At 39.4% G+C, this 19026-nt stretch overlaps 1 protein-coding gene across 4 annotated transcripts in view; it reads left to right on the top strand.

Annotated features, from left to right (window-relative positions):
• Positions 1 to 19026, top strand: part of LOC126161620 (sphingomyelin phosphodiesterase-like) — a 361860-nt gene that overhangs the window by 65583 nt on the left and 277251 nt on the right. For all 4 annotated transcript variants that reach the window (XM_049917579.1, XM_049917578.1, XM_049917581.1 and 1 more), the window contains exon 3: positions 9663 to 9830. In XM_049917579.1, the coding sequence (XP_049773536.1) occupies positions 9663 to 9830 (168 nt within the window). The remainder of the gene's footprint in view (positions 1 to 9662; positions 9831 to 19026) is intronic.

The raw sequence follows: 19026 nt of genomic DNA, 5'->3' as shown, positions 1-19026 counted from the left end.
CTAGATCTGTTCTCAGTTGTGCCTTCAATAACCATGTGTATGCTTCAGCAGTAATGTCAAGTTCTCTCTCAGGAAAATCTGTCAAAAATAGAGAAAATGAGCTCACACCCAACAATTTTGATGCCACTAGGTGATTCATAAATGAAGATCTTTCATTCACACAGATTATTATGGTGTCACAGACTTCTTTCCATCTGCTACTATATTTTCTAATTTTCTTTTCTTCTGAATTTGTTCTCCACAAGCTGAGCAAATTTCTTCAATGGCAGGATTTCTTATTCCTGTAATTACACCTTCAAACTCCAATAAAATATTGTTTAACAGTTATTGCTTCAAGATACCAATGTTGTAGCTTCCTGGAGAGTATGTCTGCATGTGGCATGATCCTATGACAAATTTTAGCCAAAATAAGAACTCAGGATCTTTCAAATTGGAGAGGAGGCCGTAACTTTCTCGTCTGGTTTTGTTACCTGCATGACCAGAGAGGGTAACTTCTTTTAAACACTCAATCAGGCTTTCCTTATTCTCTTTAACTGTGGATTTACTGTCCAAAAGTTAAACACCCAACTTGTAGCTGCTAACCATAGTAGTGTAGTCTGTACAACTGTGTCTAACACACCTGTTCTGTGTGACGACCAGGAGAAAAAAAGCTGGAAAGTCGGAGAGATTAGAAATAAAAATTCTAGCAAATTTTCTTATAGATGCAGCTTTTTGCAGGACCAGATTAAATTGGTGTGCATAGCAGTGAACATAATAAGCCCTAGCATATACATGCTTAATCCTTTCCTGAACACCATTATTTCCTCCACTCATAACAGCAGCACCATCATAGTATTGTGGGATCACTTTTTCCTTCTTTCTGTCTGCATGCATTTGCAATTCAGTATTTATCACTGTAAATAACATCTCAGCATTCTGTGTGTCAGGATTAATGAAGCCCCAAAATCTCTCCACAACAGAGTCATGAAGTTCATATACATACACAGTCACCAGTTATTGCATGGTGACACATCTGTTGTTTCATCTCCCATTATAGCCTAATAATACACACTTAAAATTTCTTGCATTATTATTTCTCTGCATACACTTGGCATACAATTCAGAAGTTAATTTTGAAGTGTTCTGGATGTACCACTAAACTCAGATGCAGTTTCTAAGTGTTGCTTCATTGAGCCATCAATAGCACTTACTTAATTTATAAGCCCACAAAACACTCCTGAGTTTTCTGATTCTTCCCATTCAGTATGACTACATAAAGCTAACTCTAACACCCCACAAAATTTTATGTAGTCTGTTAACTTGGAGAGGATATGTCTATTCCTATTCACTTGCTCGTTATGTTTCCTGACAGACTCTCTGTATATGCTGTCAAGCTGAGTGCTGATGTTCACTTTACCAAGCACTGAGAGTTCAATGTCTGCATTTTTGTGTAAGTATGTTTTTGTGCTTTTCTTATTTTTTCAGACAAATGTACAAGATCCCTACAACTGTATTAGTCCACAAATTAATTTCCGGACTGAAAATCAGACATGGGAAAAAATACAGTGCCTATCTTACATTGCACCCACAGGACCATTTATGCTTATTGCACACTTCTTTGTTAAATGTTCATTTGTAGCCACACTTTTTTATTTGGTGAGATATTCAATCAACAAATCTGGTCCATAGGTCCCTAGTTCCTTTGTGGCTAAGTCATACAGGTAATTTAGTTTTCTGTCAGCTCCTAAAATTGATTCGGCTGAGTTCATCTTGACATTGCACACGAAAGCTGATTCACTGTTTCCTGTCAGTGCTGTCATCCACACAGTACCCAACCAGTACCAACACAAACTGCCATTAATGGAAAGATTGAATTCAGATAGTAGTGCCTTAATGTCAGTATAACTATAATGTATTCTGACATCCAATTTTATTTTACTGTATGTTGAGTGAATTGGCATATCTGATGAGTGTGCTACCACCTAACGGGATTTACGCCAATTGCCAAGTGAATGGAGGGAGCTACCATCTAGTGGTAGTGGCATAGACTTGTAGTTGAGTGGAAATGACTAGCTGTGAATGCCACAACCCACGTACATTATTTATCTGCTCCACATGTATTTGACCCATAAGGCAATTACGTCATGCCAGTTGTGCACGTGCAGAAGCTCCTTAAAATGTGCACAACTGAGAGAGTTCTTGTACCCCTGATGAAAAGTTTCACTAAGTCTAGGAAGGTAGGAATGAGGAATAGCACAGTAAATTAAAGTGCCATATAATTCAGATTATTGCGTCTGTATTACATTTGACAGCATTCAAAGAAAAACAAGCAATAAATCCTCAAGGTGTCAAAAGTTTGGATGTTCATGTGTTCATGTGCACTTCCACAGCAGCTGCCACTGCTATTGGCACTATGCAGATCCCACTATGTCCCTGCATGCCCTCACAAGCAGCACACCACCTTCACCTACCCCTTCCCTCCTATCCTTTCCCACCTCCACCTCAGGCCTCTTCCTCAACCCCACCACCAATGTTAGATTGCTGCTCACATAAGACCCAGTTGCACCTTGCAGTCTTGTCACTGTGGCCAGAAAAAATGGCCATCTGTATGTGAGTTGTGCTTGTGTGAATGTGTGTGTGTGTGTGTGTGTGTGTGTGTGTGTGTGTGTGTGTGTTTGTGTGTGTGTGTGTGTGAGTGTATGTGTCTGCTATTTCTGAAAAAGGCCTTTTGGCCAAAAGCTTAAATGCTTTATTGTCTTTTGGATGTACCTGTCTTCAACTCAGAGTCTTCTCTATGTAGTGAGTAGCAAGATATCCTTTTATAATATTGCTGAAAGCACAAAACAGGTTTATCTGATAAAATTAATTCTTGTCTAAAACATTCTACTTCAACACCTATCTTAAATGACTTACCTAAAACATCAACTGGAATATTGTTGAAAATAAGAATATTTAGTGAGTGCCATAGCTATTCTGAAATGAAATGGGAGAGCATTTTAGGAAGTTTGTGGGAAGACATTCTTTAATAACTCTTGGGGGTAGCTGTTATAACTGTAATTAATTTTTTGTTTGATTTCCTATTATGGTACTGACACACTGAAGTCTTGAGAATGCTCAGTCACAAACTGGAATAACGTTGTGTAACATGTAAATACTTTGAATGATAACATGAACACACAACTTTGTATTGAGAGTTCATAAATGTTTTATGTTAACATAACAAATGCGTATTGCGCTAATTGTCATTCTCTCAAAACCTGCTACTGACTATTCTTCACTCATTTGTAAACACACCCCTGGAGAGTGATTTCATTACATTTGTGTAAAGGGTGAATGCCTCATCTGCCATGGAACAGAAAGAAACTTTACATGTACTGACACATTGAAGTCTTGAGAATGCTCAGTCACAAACCGGAATAACATTGTGTAACATGTAAATACCTTGAATGATAACATGAACACACAACTTTGTATTGACAGTTCATAAATGTTTTATACTAACATAACAAATGCACATTGCGCTGATTGTCATTCTCTCAAAACCTGCTACTGACCATTCTTCACTCATTTGTAAACACACCCCTGGAGAGTGATTTCATTACATTTGCTGATTGTCATTCTCTCAAAACCTGCTACTGACTATTCTTCACTCATTTGTAAACACACCTCCGGAGAGTGATTTCATTACATTTGCTGATTGTCATTCTCTCAAAACCTGCTACTGACTATTCTTCACTCATTTGTAAACACACCCCTGGAGAGTGATTTCATTACATTTGTGTAAAGGGTGAATGCCTCATCTGCCATGGAACAGAAAGAAACTTTACATGTACTGACACATTGAAGTCTTGAGAATGCTCAGTCACAAACCGGAATAACATTGTGTAACATGTAAATACCTTGAATGATAACATGAACACACAACTTTGTATTGACAGTTCATAAATGTTTTATACTAACATAACAAATGCACATTGCGCTGATTGTCATTCTCTCAAAACCTGCTACTGACCATTCTTCACTCATTTGTAAACACACCCCTGGAGAGTGATTTCATTACATTTGCTGATTGTCATTCTCTCAAAACCTGCTACTGACTATTCTTCACTCATTTGTAAACACACCTCTGGAGAGTGATTTCATTACATTTGCTGATTGTCATTCTCTCAAAACCTGCTACTGACTATTCTTCACTCATTTGTAAACACACCCCTGGAGAGTGATTTCATTACATTTGTGTAAAGGGTGAATGCCTCATCTGCCATGGAACAGAAAGAAACTTTACATGTACTGACACATTGAAGTCTTGAGAATGCTCAGTCACAAACCGGAATAACATTGTGTAACATGTAAATACCTTGAATGATAACATGAACACACAACTTTGTATTGACAGTTCATAAATGTTTTATACTAACATAACAAATGCACATTGCGCTGATTGTCATTCTCTCAAAACCTGCTACTGACCATTCTTCACTCATTTGTAAACACACCCCTGGAGAGTGATTTCATTACATTTGCTGATTGTCATTCTCTCAAAACCTGCTACTGACTATTCTTCACTCATTTGTAAACACACCTCTGGAGAGTGATTTCATTACATTTGCTGATTGTCATTCTCTCAAAACCTGCTACTGACTATTCTTCACTCATTTGTAAACACACCCCTGGAGAGTGATTTCATTACATTTGTGTAAAGCGTGAATACCTCATCTGTCATGGAACAGAAAGAAACCTTACATGTTACACATTGGAATGGAATTGATTATGGTAAAATAAAGGTGTTCTTGTTGCAAATCTGATCCAAAAGTAATGTCATGCAGTGGTCATCTATCGATGATGAGTCCACATTCACTCATCTCCACAATTACAAATACACTAACTTCATCTGCAAATGATAACAACACATCGCAAAACAATCAGATGAATTTCATGAAGACATTTTGAACATACAGGTGCTATTATTTTGTGTGTGTTTATCACACAACCTGCCAATACTGTTGGGTAATTTCCACAGTATATAAAAACAGTTAGATATTTTATCTTGTTGGACTGCATTGCATTTCTCTAAATGCTGTCCTTCAGTTTATCTAATACAATACATTGTGGAAATGGTGAGTTTACATATTTTCAACTATAATGGAAGCATCTAAAATCTTCTTTGCTGTTGAAAATCTATTGCTTGCAAAATACTGAGTCCATCGCTGTCGAAATCTACCACTATTCTATAGCATGTCTATCTTGTGCATATCTTTGCCACTCCAATGTGTGTCATCCGTGACAAGTGTGCATCATGTCTCCACTGTGCTCTTCCCAGAGATTTGCACCACACCATTTCAGTGCACACTGCACCTTTCATTTTTATGTGGTGTGGTGTGTGTGTGTGTGTGTGTGTGTGTGTGTGTGTGTGTGAGGGCAGAGGGGAAGCGGGGAGAGAGGGGGGGGGGGTGAATACCTCTATTCTATAGATTCTTCACTTTATATTGGTTTTTTAATTGTTGTAGGTAGGTTTTTGAGAGATAATTGGAGTCTGTCTTCAAGTATCTTTCGATTCAGGTTTTTCAACATTATGAGATGCTCTGCCCTGAGTCAAATAAGCCTGTGAACATTTGTGCTGCCATTATTTGCATACATTCAGTATCCCCAGCTGGTCCTATTTGATATGGGTCCCACACACTTGAGCAGTATCCTAAGATGGGACAACAAGGTATTTGTAAGCAGCTCCTATGTACACTGCATTTCCGTAGTATCCTTCTAAAGTCTGCCATAGCTACGACTGTACTCATGTGGTTATTCCACTTCATTTCCTATAAATCATTAAACCCAGGTTGTTTGTACAAATTTACTGATTCCAGTTTTAACTCACTGACGTTGCAGTCATAGGATAATTCATTGTATGTGCTGCATTTTGTGCAGTACATGTGCCCATGTTACCACTTCACTTTTGATTCTTAATTCTACAAAGCAGATTTTTCACTGTTGTCCCATAATTCAGGTAGAACATCCTTAATCTGAACAAAGAAATCAACTGGAAGCCATTTGGCAGAATGCCTGAATTTCCTAAAATTCCCAACGGTCAGGAATGCCTGACCATTTTGCATTCCTGGAACGTACCATCTGCTGTAGCTACGACTGTACATATATGATTATTCCACTTCATTTCCTATAAATCATTAAACCCAAGTTTAATGTTTTAGCTTCATTCTTTACCTGTTGGCTACTTCTACCCAGCTGACAAGTGATTGCATCTGATAGTATCTTTGCTTAGTTTGTTTATTTGATGTGTGGTAACCAAAATTGTATTAAGCATTTCTTTGACCTCATTTTCAATATTGCCAACTTTCATTTGTTATTCACTGACTTTTGTATCTAAATGTTCTACATAAATAGTATAAATGTCAATTTTGTTGATATGGTCCTCTTCTATGCCACAAATGTCAGTTTTGATCTCTTTACATTGTTGTATGCATCTTTCAATTTGCTCTCCTAGCTGGGCACTGATCACATACATTCTCTGTTTACATTCTTTGCCCATTTGTCAGCAAGTTGCAGCCATAAATTCTTTGTTTATGTCAAGTTTTGTGGTAAAGCTTTCTGTTATGTTTTCCTTTCACTGACTGCTGTTTTCAGCCGAGTTCTGGAGTAAGATCTTCATTTAAATGCTTCTTATTTTGCTCCAAGCACATCAGTCTCCCTTTCTTTGCTTGCTACTTTTCTCAAGTTTTACCAGAAGACCTTCCTTCAATTGCTTACCATTTTCCACCAACTGCATGAACAAGATAAACACATATTGGTTTGCCCAGCCTCTCTCTTACCTGGGTGTATCTAGTTTTTGTGGCAATTTTGTACTCAGACTTCTTACATTTAGCAATAGACTACAGTTCCCAATCCCAGAAACTGCTAACATTTCACCACTGACCTCCACCTCCGCCTTTACATCATCTACCTGTATCAACACTGAATCTATTTCATAATGTTTAATAGAAGGAAACATTCCATGAAGGAAAAATATACCTAAAAACAAAGATGATGTGACTTACCAAATGAAAGTGCTGGCAGGTCGACAGACACACAAACGAACACAAACATACACACAAAATTCAATCTTTCGCAACAAACTGTTGCCTCATCAGGAAAGAGGGAAGGAGAGGGAAAGACGAAAGGATGTGGGTTTTAAGGGAGAGGGTAAGGAGTCATTCCAGTCCCGGGAGCGGAAAGACTTACCTTATGGGGAAAAAAGGACGGGTATACACTCGCACACACACACATATCCATCCACACACATACAGACACAAGCAGACATATTTAAAGACCATGTCTGCTTGTGTCTGTATATGTGTGGATGGATATGTGTGTGTGTGCGAGTGTATACCCGTCCTTTTTTCCCCATAAGGTAAGTCTTTCCGCTCCCGGGACTGGAATGACTCCTTACCCTCTCCCTTAAAACCCACATCCTTTTGTCTTTCCCTCTCCTTCCCTCTTTCCTGATGAGGCAACAGTTTGTTGCGAAAGCTTGAATTTTGTGTGTATGTTTGTGTTAGTTTGTGTGTCTGTCGACCTGCCAGCACTTTCATTTGGTAAGTCACATCATCTTTTTTTCATAATGTTTAATGTTTGATTCCACCATATAAGTGTAAGAATCAGTCTTAGAAACACACCAAATGGATAGTCAAACAATAGAACATAAAAGATAGTTTGATTTTACATGTACAAACTTGTTCCATAACAGCAAAGATTTGCACAGCAATTTAAATTCAAAAATGGCACACCACCAAACAAAATTAAACAAAATTATTAAAAAAATGCAGTTAATCAAATTCTGTTTCTTATTACTATTCAAACTATCATTGATCAGAATTGTGTTATGTGAAGGAAAGTAGCTAATAACCACATAGCGGAGATGGTGAGTCGCAGATAGGCACAACAAAAAGATTTTCACACTTAAAGCTTTCAGCCAATGGCCTTTGTCAACAACAACACACACACACACACACACACACACACACACACACACACACACGCACGCACACGCAAACACAAATATCACACTCAACTGCGGTCTCACGCAACTGCGCGCAGCAGAACCGTTTCATGATGGGAGTGGTGACTGGTTGGGGGAAAGGAGACAGCTTGGGGTGGGGAGGGGGACAGATAATGTGGTGGGGATGGCGGGCAGTGAAGTGGAGTGCTGCAGGTTGGGCAGCAGGCAGTGGAGGGGGGGAGGGAGGGGGAGTAGCGGAAAAGGAGAAAAAGAAATAAATAAAAATATAATAAAATAGAAGAGACTGGGTGTGGTGGTGGAATGTCTGTGAAACCAGTCATTTGGTCTACAAGCTGAGCTGCAGCCACTGTGCTGCATTCTATGTAGTCATGACAACTAACAAGCTGTCTGTCCACATGAATGGCCACTGACAAACATTGGCCAGGAAGAAAGTGGATCAGCCTGTTGCAGAACACCCTGCCAAATGTGATACCCTTCATTTCAATGACTGCTTCACAGCCTGTGCCTTCCCACCAACACCAGCTTTTCTGAATTGTGCAGGTGGGAACTTTCCCTGCAATACATCCTACGTTCCTGTAACCCTCCTGGCCTCAACCTACGTTAGTCACTGTCCTTGTCCATCCAGCCCCATCCCTGCTCTCATTCCTGCACTGCACAGATGTCATTCCACCATCACACCCAGTCCCTTTTATTTGCTTTATTTTATTATATTTTTATTTATTTCTTTTCTCTCCTTTTCCGCCCCCCCCCTCCCCCTCTCCGCTACCTGCTGCCCAACCTGCAGCACTGCAGCACTTCACTATCCGCCATCCCCACCACACTATCTGTCTCCCTCCCAACCTTAAACCAACCTTAAGCCGCCTTCTTTCCCTTATCCAGTCACCACTCCCATTATGCACCGGTGGGTGCTGCTGCTCGCAGTGTGTGTGTCTGTGTGTGTGTGTGTGTGTGTGTGTGTGTGTGTGTGTGTGTGTGTGTGTGTGTGTGTGTAAAAGTGTCTGTTGTTGACAAAGGCCATTGGCCGAAAGCTTTAAGTATGAAAATCTTTTTGTTGTGCCTATCTGCAACTCGGCATTTCAGCTATATGGTGAGTAGCTAATTTCCTTCTCATAATATTGTTCCATTTCATCCTGGTTTTCCATTATTTGATTCATCAGAATTGCATTTACCAAATAGGCCTGTGAAATATTTGTTCATATCACCTGGGGTGCTGTTGTTTGGTTATGTAATTAAGCCACAATCACACACGCATGTAAGTTGACAACAGCTCATGGCATATCACAATGGCACTGTGAGTTACCATTCACACAGCATGCCACAAATACTAAATATTGGCACTGTTTTCAATATGGTGTCAGCTGAATCATATGGGTTGGGTGAGAGCACTTGCAGCATTATGAATTATCACAAAGCATAAATACAGTGGACATAATTTTACTCGATATAAAAAAATAAAAATAAATAAATAAATAAAAAAAACAGGAAAGTGTATTTACAGTATGAACAATCACATAATCTTGAAAATATTTGAGATGCAGAAGATGTCCAGTAATAAATTTCAAAAAATTAATGTGTGTTGTGATTTTCCACTGATAAAAGTGTAGTTGTAGAAGCAAACTTAATAATTGCTGCAATAAATAATGCACTGATGTTATTCTTTCTATACTCTGATTTATAGGACCAGTTGACCACTTGTGTCCTCTGCGATGTAATTGTGAATGCATTTATGGAGTATTACAAGAATGGGAAATCAAAAGATGAATTAGAAGCTTTAGTCGTGGATGCCTGTGTCACACTCAACATAGAGACTGAGGAAGTTTGCAGTGGTGTTATTGGGAGCAATGTTGTAAGTATACCCGCATTTTAGAAATATTGGAGATATGTACAGTGAGTACACTCTCACAATCTTATGACATACAAAGGCTTATCTACAAATTTGTCTGGGTAGTATTTTGGCTACACATCTTACTGTCCTTTTCTGAATTTTAAATATACTTTTAAAGTAACAATATTGTGCACTTGATCATATGTGAAATTATTAGGACAGATGTGGTAACTAAATCCATAGTACATTGTCCTGAGTACTTTATCATGCACAGTTTTTGCTCGTCTGTGCATGAGGAAAATCTGAGTCTTTATGTTTTATCACAGCATATCTATGTGCCCCTCCCCCTCCCCCCCCCCCCCCCCCCCAATGTCAGATGCTTATCTATTATAGTTCCCAAAAATTTTGTGCTACCTACTTTACTAACTGCCTCACTATTTAATTTAATATTTATATCATACATTTCACTTTGGTTTGGAGCACGAGATAAAGTGTTTTAGATTGATTTATAAAAAGGGTGCCCTGCACTAAGTATTTTGTAAGTTTATTTTTTGTGTATTCTGGGAAATCATCTACATGGAGAATAAACAGTACTGGCCCAAGCATACAGCCTTGTGGTACACCATGTCTGACAGTTTTTAATTCAGATCTGTAATTAGTTGTGTTTCCACACTAGTATGTCTGATTTCTGTGCACTGTTTCTGATTCATAATGTACAATTTCAGGACAATGGAAGAACTCTATCAGTGTGGAAATCCACTGACATGCTATGATAGTCAATATCATAGCATGTCAGTGGATTTCCACACTGATAGAGTTCTTCCATTGTCCTGAAATGATTTATCGTCACATGCTTCGGATAGGTCCTTGAAGATCCTGCAAGTCTTCTGTTGCCTATCAATTGATTTTACTTCTCTGAAACCATGTTGCAAGAAATTTACTATTTTAAATTTGCTTATAAACATACAATTCTATTCTGAACTATCATTTCAATAGATGCCTTAATCAGGCAGATAGGTTAGAAAATTTAAAAAGGGAAATGGATAGGTTAAAGTTAGATATAGTGGGAATTATTGAAGTTCAGTGACAGGAGGAACAAGACTTCTGGTCAGGTGAATACAGGGTTATAAATACAACATCAAATAGGGGTAACGCAGGAGTTGGTTTAATAATGAATAAAAAAAATAGGAATGCAAGTAAGCTACTACAAAAAGCATGGTGAATGCATTATTGTGGCCAAGATACATATGAAGCCCACACATACCATAGTAGTACAAGTTTATATGCCAACTAGCTCTGCTGACGACGAAGAGATTGATGAAATGTATGATGAGATAGAAATTATTCAAATAGTGAAGGGAGATGAAAATTTATTAGTCATGGGTGACTGGAATTCGACAGTAAGAAAAGGAAGAGAAGGAAACATAGTAGGTGAATATGGAATGGGGGTAAGGAATGAAAGAGGAAGCCACCTAGTAGAATTTTGCATAGATCATAACTTAGGGGGACTGATGACCTTCGCTGTTTCGTCCCCCTTAAACATCCCAACAACCACCACCACCACCACCATAACTTAATCATAGCTAACACTTGGTTCAAGAATCATAAAAGAAGGTTGTATACATGGAAGAAGCCTGGAGATATTGACAGGTTTCAGATAGATTATGTAATGGTAAGACAGTGATTTAGAACCCGGTTTTAAATTGTAAGTCATTTCCAGGGGCAGATGTGGACTCTGACCACAATCTATTGGTTATAAACTGTAGATTAAAACTAAAGAAACTGCAAAAAGTTGGGAATTTAAAGAGATGAGACCTGGATAAACTGACAGATCCAGGGTTGTAGAGAGTTTCAGGGAGAGCATTAGGGAATGACTGAAAAGAATGGGGGAAAGAAATACAGCAGAAGAAGAATGGGTAGCTTTGAGAGATGAAATAGTGAAGGCAGCAGAGGATCAAATAGGTAAAAAGGCAAGGGCTAATAGAAATCCTTGGGTAACAGAAGAGATACTGAATTTAATTGATGAAAGGAGAAAATACGAACGTGAAGTAAATGAAGCAAGCAAAAAGGAATACAAACATCTCAAAAATGAGATTGACAGGAAGTGCAAAATGGCTAAGCAGGGATGGCTAGAGGACAAATGTAAGGATGTAGAGGCTTCTCTCACTAGGGGTAAGATAGATACTGCCTACAGGAAAATTAAAGAGACCTTTGGAGAAAGGAGAACCACTTGCATGAATACCAAGAGCTCAGATGGAAACCCAGTTCTAAGCAAAGAAGGGAAAGCAGAGAGGTAGAAGGAGTATATAGAGGGTCTATACAAAGGCGATATTCTTGAGGACAATATTGTAGAAATGGAAGAGGAGGTAGATAAAGATGAAATGGGAGATATGGTACTGCATGAAGAGTTTGACACAGCACTGAAAGACCTAAGTCGAAACAAGGCCCCGGGAGGAGACAACATTCCATTAGAACTACTAATAGCCTTGGGAGAGCCAGCCCTCACAAAATTCTACCATCTGGTGAGCAAGATGTATGAGACATGTGAAATACCCTCAGACTTCAAGAAGAATATAATAATTCCAATCCCAAAGATAGCAGGGGTTGACAGATGTGAAAATTACTAAACTATCAGTTTAATAAGCAAAATACTAACACGAATTCTTTACAGACGAATGGAAAAACTGTTAGAAGCCAACCTCGGGGAAGATCAGTTTCGATTTCGTAGGAATGTTGGAACACGTGAGGCAATACTGACCCCACGACTTATCTTAGAAAATAGATTAATGAAAGGCAAACCTACGTTTCTAGCATTTGTAGACTTAGAGAAAGCTTTTGACAATATTGACTGGAATACTCTCTTTCAAATTCTTAAGATGGCAGGGGTAAAATACAGGGCGCAAAAGGCTATTTACAAATTTTACAGAAACCAGATGGCAGTTATAAGAGTCAAAGGGCATGAAAGGGAAGCAGGGGTTGGTAAGGGAGTGAGACAGGGTTGTAGCCTATCTGTGATATTATTCAATCTCTATATTGAGCAAACAGTAAAGGAAACAAAAGAAAAATTTGGAGTAGGAATTAAAATCCATGGAGAAGAAATTAAAACTTTGAAGTTTGCCAATGACATTGTAATTCTATCAGAGACAGTAAAGGACCTGTAAGAGCAGCTGAATGGAATGGACAGTGTCTTGAAAGGATATAAGATGAACATCAACAAAAGCAAAACGAGGATAACGGAATGTAGTCGAATTAAGTTGGGTGGTGCTGAGGGAATTAGGTAAGAAATGAGATGCTTAAAGTAGTAAAGGAGTTTTGCTATTTGGGGAGCAAAATAACTGATGATGGTCAAAGTAGAGAGGATATAAAATGTAGACTGGCAATGGCAAGGAAACCGTTTCTGAACAAGAGAAATTTGTTGACATTGAGTATCAATGTAAGTGTGAGGAAGTCCTTTCTGAAAGTATTTGTATGGAGTGTAGCCATGTATGGAAGTGAAATGTGGACAAAAAGAGAATAGAAGCTTTCGAAATGTGGTGCTACAGAAGAATGCTGAAGATTAGATGTGTAGATCACATAACTAATTAGGACATATTGAATAGAATTGGGGAGAAGAGAAATTTGTGGCATACCTTGACTAGAAGAAGGGATCAGTTGGTTGGACAATTCTGAGTCATCAAGGGATCACCAATTTAGTATTAGGAGCAGCATGGAGGGTAAAAATCATAGAGGGAGACCAAGAGATGAATACACTAAACAGATTCAGAAGGATGTAGGTTGCAACAGGTACTGGAAAATGAAGAAGCTTGCACAGGATAGAGTAGCATGGAGAGCTGCATCAAACCAGTCTCTGGACTGAAGACCACAACAGCAACATATTTTAGAAAAATTGAGATGAATGATATTGGCCTGTAGTTCTGTAATTCACCTCTGTTTCCTTTCTTAAATACTGGCTTTATTTTACTTGTTTTTAGTGAATCTGGAAATGTACCTTCCCCTATAGCAGCATTCAGCACATTTTAAGGGTTTCAGTAGACTTTTCCTGTAGTAATCAAGTAATACACAAAACTGATACAAGTAACACAAATATGGCGTTATTCATAAACCTCTGAACAATAACAGAAATAATCCTCTCATGATTCCACACATAACAAGACAAAAGAATCGTACAGAAGGTACAATGTAAGTGATACACAGAACAATTGATGTGAGCAGTACAAACTAAAAGAACATAGTGAGAGTGAGTCAGCAGTGCTCCATGTGTACATAGATGTGAGTTGCCAATAGAAATTGTGACCTCAACCAGTGTCAATGCACACTGTAGAACGTAAGGAAACCAGGAAAATGCATCCACAACCAAGAGCCAATAGGAATTCAAGAAATGAGCCACACAGTCCACATTAATGCATTCCCACAGTGGACCAGGGGGCCAGAGATGCTCTGGGAGCTGTCTGTTGTCAGGCACACTGCTCACAAACTCCAACAAAATGGATGATTTCACCATCAATCCCTGGCCAAAAGGCAAGTCTCCTAGCTATCAGTTTAGTGTGTGAAATTCTGCAATGGCTCTGGTGGAGAGGCTGCTCTGGGAGACAGGTCCTCCACAGACAATGGCAAAACACTGTCAAAAACGGAGAGGCAATACTGTAAGTAAAAATAATTGTGGTGATGGTCCAAAGCTTGATCTAAGGTTTATCTAACCAGCCTTGTTGAACAAACCGATCCACCTGGCGGAGAACCGCGTTGGCGGCAACGATAGCTGCTATGTGCAAGCTCACAAGTGGGAAACCCTTGACTGTGGCCTGCATTTCAGTATCTAGATGGAAGCAAAGCAATTGTTCATTATCAAAGTCAGGATCAGGACCCATGGGAAGGCGGGACAAGGTGCCCACATTGGCATGTTTAGATATACATCAAAAATAGATTTCATAATTGTAGCAAGACAAGAAAAGTGCCCAGCACTGGAGGTGGTATGCTCCCTTTTCAGGCAAGGAAGTGTGAGGGTTAAACAAGGAAACCAAGGGTTCCTGATCAGTAATAAAGTCAAACTTGGAGGCCCCCCCCCCCCCCCCAAAAAAAAAAAGAAGCGTGTAATTTCTGGAGAGTGTAGACCAACAGGTTGTTCAGAGCTTTGGCATATCAGTGCACAAGGACCACCCCAAGACCTTATTGTGTGGTGCCAGTCACCAAAACTACGTAGTTAAAAAAAGAGGGAAAGAGTAGTATGGATTTCAGCACTTGAAAAGCATATTCACAATCTGGGCTCCAGTGAAAAGGTACATTCTTGCATAACATGGCATACAACAGGTGGATCAATGTATCCACCCTCAGCAGGAATTTACAGTAGTAAGCTATCTTCCCTACGAAGACCTGAAGCCCCTTCATGGATGAGGGGAGATGTGGTCTGGTAGAGGCTGAATCCCATTCTGCAAGATTGCAAACTTCAAGTAAACAATAGAAGGTTGAAAAAACTTACATTTTGCAAGGTTACACTGTAAGACTGCAGACTGTAAGATAGAAAACAAAGCGCCCGAACTTGGTAAGCGACTGGCTGTGGAGGAGCCCATGACAACAATATTATCCAGATAATTAATGCAATCCAGGACAGGCATAGTAAGTTGCTCTAAAAATCTTTGGAAAATAGCAGGGGCACTAGCCACACCAAAAGGAAGGTGCAAATATTTTTAGAGACCAAAATGTGTATTCAAACCAGAACTTGCTGAGACTCTTCATCCACAGGAACCTGCAGATATGCTTCAGACATATCAGTTTTAGAGAAATACTGGCCACCTGATATTTCTGCCAACAGTTCCTCCAGGTGTGGGAGACAATACATATCCATGACTGACATTAGTACTGCAGTCACCATAGAGGCAAAGTTTCCCTGACAGCTTCTGAACTACAACTAGCGAAGATGACCATTTACTAGCCATAACAGGTTGCACCACCCCTAGAGATTAAAGTCTAATCAATTCAGTTTTCACTCAATCTATCAGGGTGACAAGAATAGGAAACACAAAACAAAAATAAGGCCATGCTTTGAATTTAAAGGAAATATGAGTATAAACCATAGAGGGAGACCAAGAGATGAATACACTATGCAGATTCAGAAGGATGTAGGTTGCAATAGTTACTTGGAGATGAAGAGGCTTGCACAGGATAGAGTAGCATGGAGAGCTGCATCAAACCATTCTATGGACTGAAGACCACAAAAACAACATGAGCAGAAAAATTCGTAGCACACCCTACAACATCCAAAAACAAGTCCAAAAACTCCTCACACAGTGTCTCCAGTTGAGAATATGGTACCTGAATGGGCATAAGGTGAACTGCATTGGTGACAGTAAATTCAAATGCCTGAAACACATCCATCCCAAGCAAGTTCTCAACATCGGCATCAACAACCATCAAATATGTAATGGATTGAACCACTGACTTGTAAGGAGCAGATGCTGTAAATTGTCCCAACAGTGCAATGTTCTATTTTTTAAACTGACCAACTTGCACATGACCTGTGTCAATGGTGGCAAGCGTAAAATGATGTAGGTTTGAGAATGAAATAATTTCACTGCAGCACCTGTAGCTGGAGCACTTGGTGAAAAACACTGAACTCAATAAAGAACTTGGGAGAAGTCACAATCATTGGAGTTGCACATTTTACATCTATGTCCTTCTGCAAACAATATGTGGATACAATATGGTCATTCTTCTGGCAAGCATTACAAGTAGCCCAGAACTTATGGCATGCTAAATGTTTATGCTGAACAAAACTGAAAGGACAAGATTGAAACAGAGAACACTGACACTGGTGCTGTGGCAATCGTGGTTGATTGGGTTGGTCTTAGTTGGCTCAGTGCTGGGCCCACATGTTTACCACCAACACTGCTGCTTCCTTGTGCAAGTTACCTGTCATCCTAATGGGCACATCTTGTGGTACTACTGCCACATTGCCCCACACTTCAGTCTGGTCATCCTCTGCATGAGAAATTTCAAAAGACTGTTCTATTTGCAAAACTCCTACCAATGGGGGGTTTTCACAGAGTAAAGCTTTCTGGTGCACTTCTTTGTCCAGAGCTAAACATATAATTGTGCTGCACACCATAGAATCTGCATAAGAATCATTATGGACATAAGCAATGAAATGACACTTACAGCAAAGGCCATAAAGTTCGGCTGCCCAGGTCTTGTATGACTGGTTTGGTTTCTTGTGGCATCAGTAGAATTCAACTCATGCTGCTATGACAGACATTCCTTTGTGATGGTAGTTGGACAATAAACTGCACACGCGACCAAAAGTAAGAACTGCTGGTTCTTGTAAAGGATCAAGGTGACACAATAATTGATACTCCTTGGGTGGAATCCATGAGAGGAATAAGGCTTTGCTCAAATACAAGTGTGTCACATTGAAAGCCAGAAAATGCAATCTGAGTCTTTTTTATAAGCTTCCCAATCCTCAGCTGAATCATCATATGGAGGAAAAGTGGGTGGATAGACAGTGGAAGCTGACAATGTGGTCACTGCTGAAGTAAGCTGTTCAGTAAGGGCAGGTAGCACAGCATCCAAAATGACTAAAACAGATGAAACTGCAATTAAAGACAGCACACAAGGAAGCCCTTCCAAACTAATTGCCAGTCATGTAGTAACCAACTAATAGGCCTACATAAAACTGATCCAACAAACACATATGGATTTATTCATAAGCCTCTGGACACTAAAGGAAATAAGCCTCTCATGACTCCACACATAACAAGACTAAAGAATCATATAGACATTGCAACATAAGCAACACACAGAACAACTGACGTGAGCAGTACAATCTAAAATAACATAGTGAGGGTGAGTCTGCCCTGCTCTGTGCTGGTGTGAGTTACCAGTAGATGGTGTGGCAGAGACCATGCATTGTGCAGACTTCCTACAGATGGCCTCTGGTGGCTGGCCTGTGCTGATACAGTTGACAGTTGATTTAAGTACACATGCATGGTGACACTACACTTGGTGTACTCACACTTACAGGTACTAGTAGCACGATATAGCTTCCCTGCATTCCTTTATGAGGTATCATGTAACACCATTTAAGCCAGATGACTTTCTGACTTTTAGTTTCTTTATTAGGTTTGAAATTTCTGTATCAATTGTTGGGATAGAATTGTATGGTTTATATGTGGTAATTTTGGCACTGTACTTTCTCTTTTCATTTTCAAACATAAACTAAGTATCTCAAGGTAGGTCACACTTCCACATACCAAAGCTACAGTGGAACAAAGCAAGTCCCTGAATAAAAAAATAAATAAATAAAAACATGAAAATCCTACCTCCAAATAAGTCATGAAATAAACCTGCAAAAGAAATTGATTAAATATTTCAGTTAGGCTGACGACTTACACAACCTCATCATGATTCTAACATGCAATCTCATGCTTAATTGATGAAGTTCATTCACCAAATCCCACCAGCAGAGTGCCCATACATGCTCACTGACCAACAAATCACCCAGATAAATAGAAGTGACTCAAGGTGTTCCTTCCACCACCAACCAAACAACAGTCAAATGAGTTATGCAGAGACAAAAAACCTCTTCGCCTTGGTGAGGCTACTCAATGTTGGTCATACTGTCACCCAGCAGACAAAACACAATACCTACTAACACCTGGGAAATACTGAGTAGACACACGCATTCACTCACGCTTTCATGCAAGAGAGGAGGGAAAGTATAGAATGCAGAAATGTAAGATAGAAGCAATATAAAACAGAGGTGTAGATTACATGGGAAACAGTGGATAATAGTTTTTTTTGGGTCATCAGTCTTCTTCCATGTGGTTTGATGTGGCCTGCCACAAATTCCTCTCCTGTGTCAGCCTCTTCATCTCAGAGTAGCACTTGTGATCTACATTCTCAGTTATTTGCTGGATGTATTCCAATCTCTGTCTTCCTCTACAATATTTACCCTCTACAGCTGCCTCTAGTACCATGGAAGTTATTCCATGATGTGTTAACAGGAGTCCTGCCATTCTGTCCCTTCTCATTGTTAGTCTTTTACATACATTCCTTTCCTCACTGAATCTGCAGAGAATATCCTCATTGCATACCTTATAATTCAACCTAATTTTCAACGTTCTTCTGTAGCACCACATCTCAAATGCTTCTATTCTCTTCTGTTCCAGTTTTGCCATAGTCCATACAATGCTGAGTTCCAAACGTACACTCTCAGAAATTTATTCCT

The sequence above is a fragment of the Schistocerca cancellata genome, chromosome 2 (genome assembly GCF_023864275.1).
Source record: "Schistocerca cancellata isolate TAMUIC-IGC-003103 chromosome 2, iqSchCanc2.1, whole genome shotgun sequence".
In the NCBI taxonomy this organism is placed as follows: Eukaryota; Metazoa; Arthropoda; class Insecta; order Orthoptera; family Acrididae; genus Schistocerca; species Schistocerca cancellata.
This window is presented reverse-complemented; position numbering and strand designations above follow the sequence as displayed.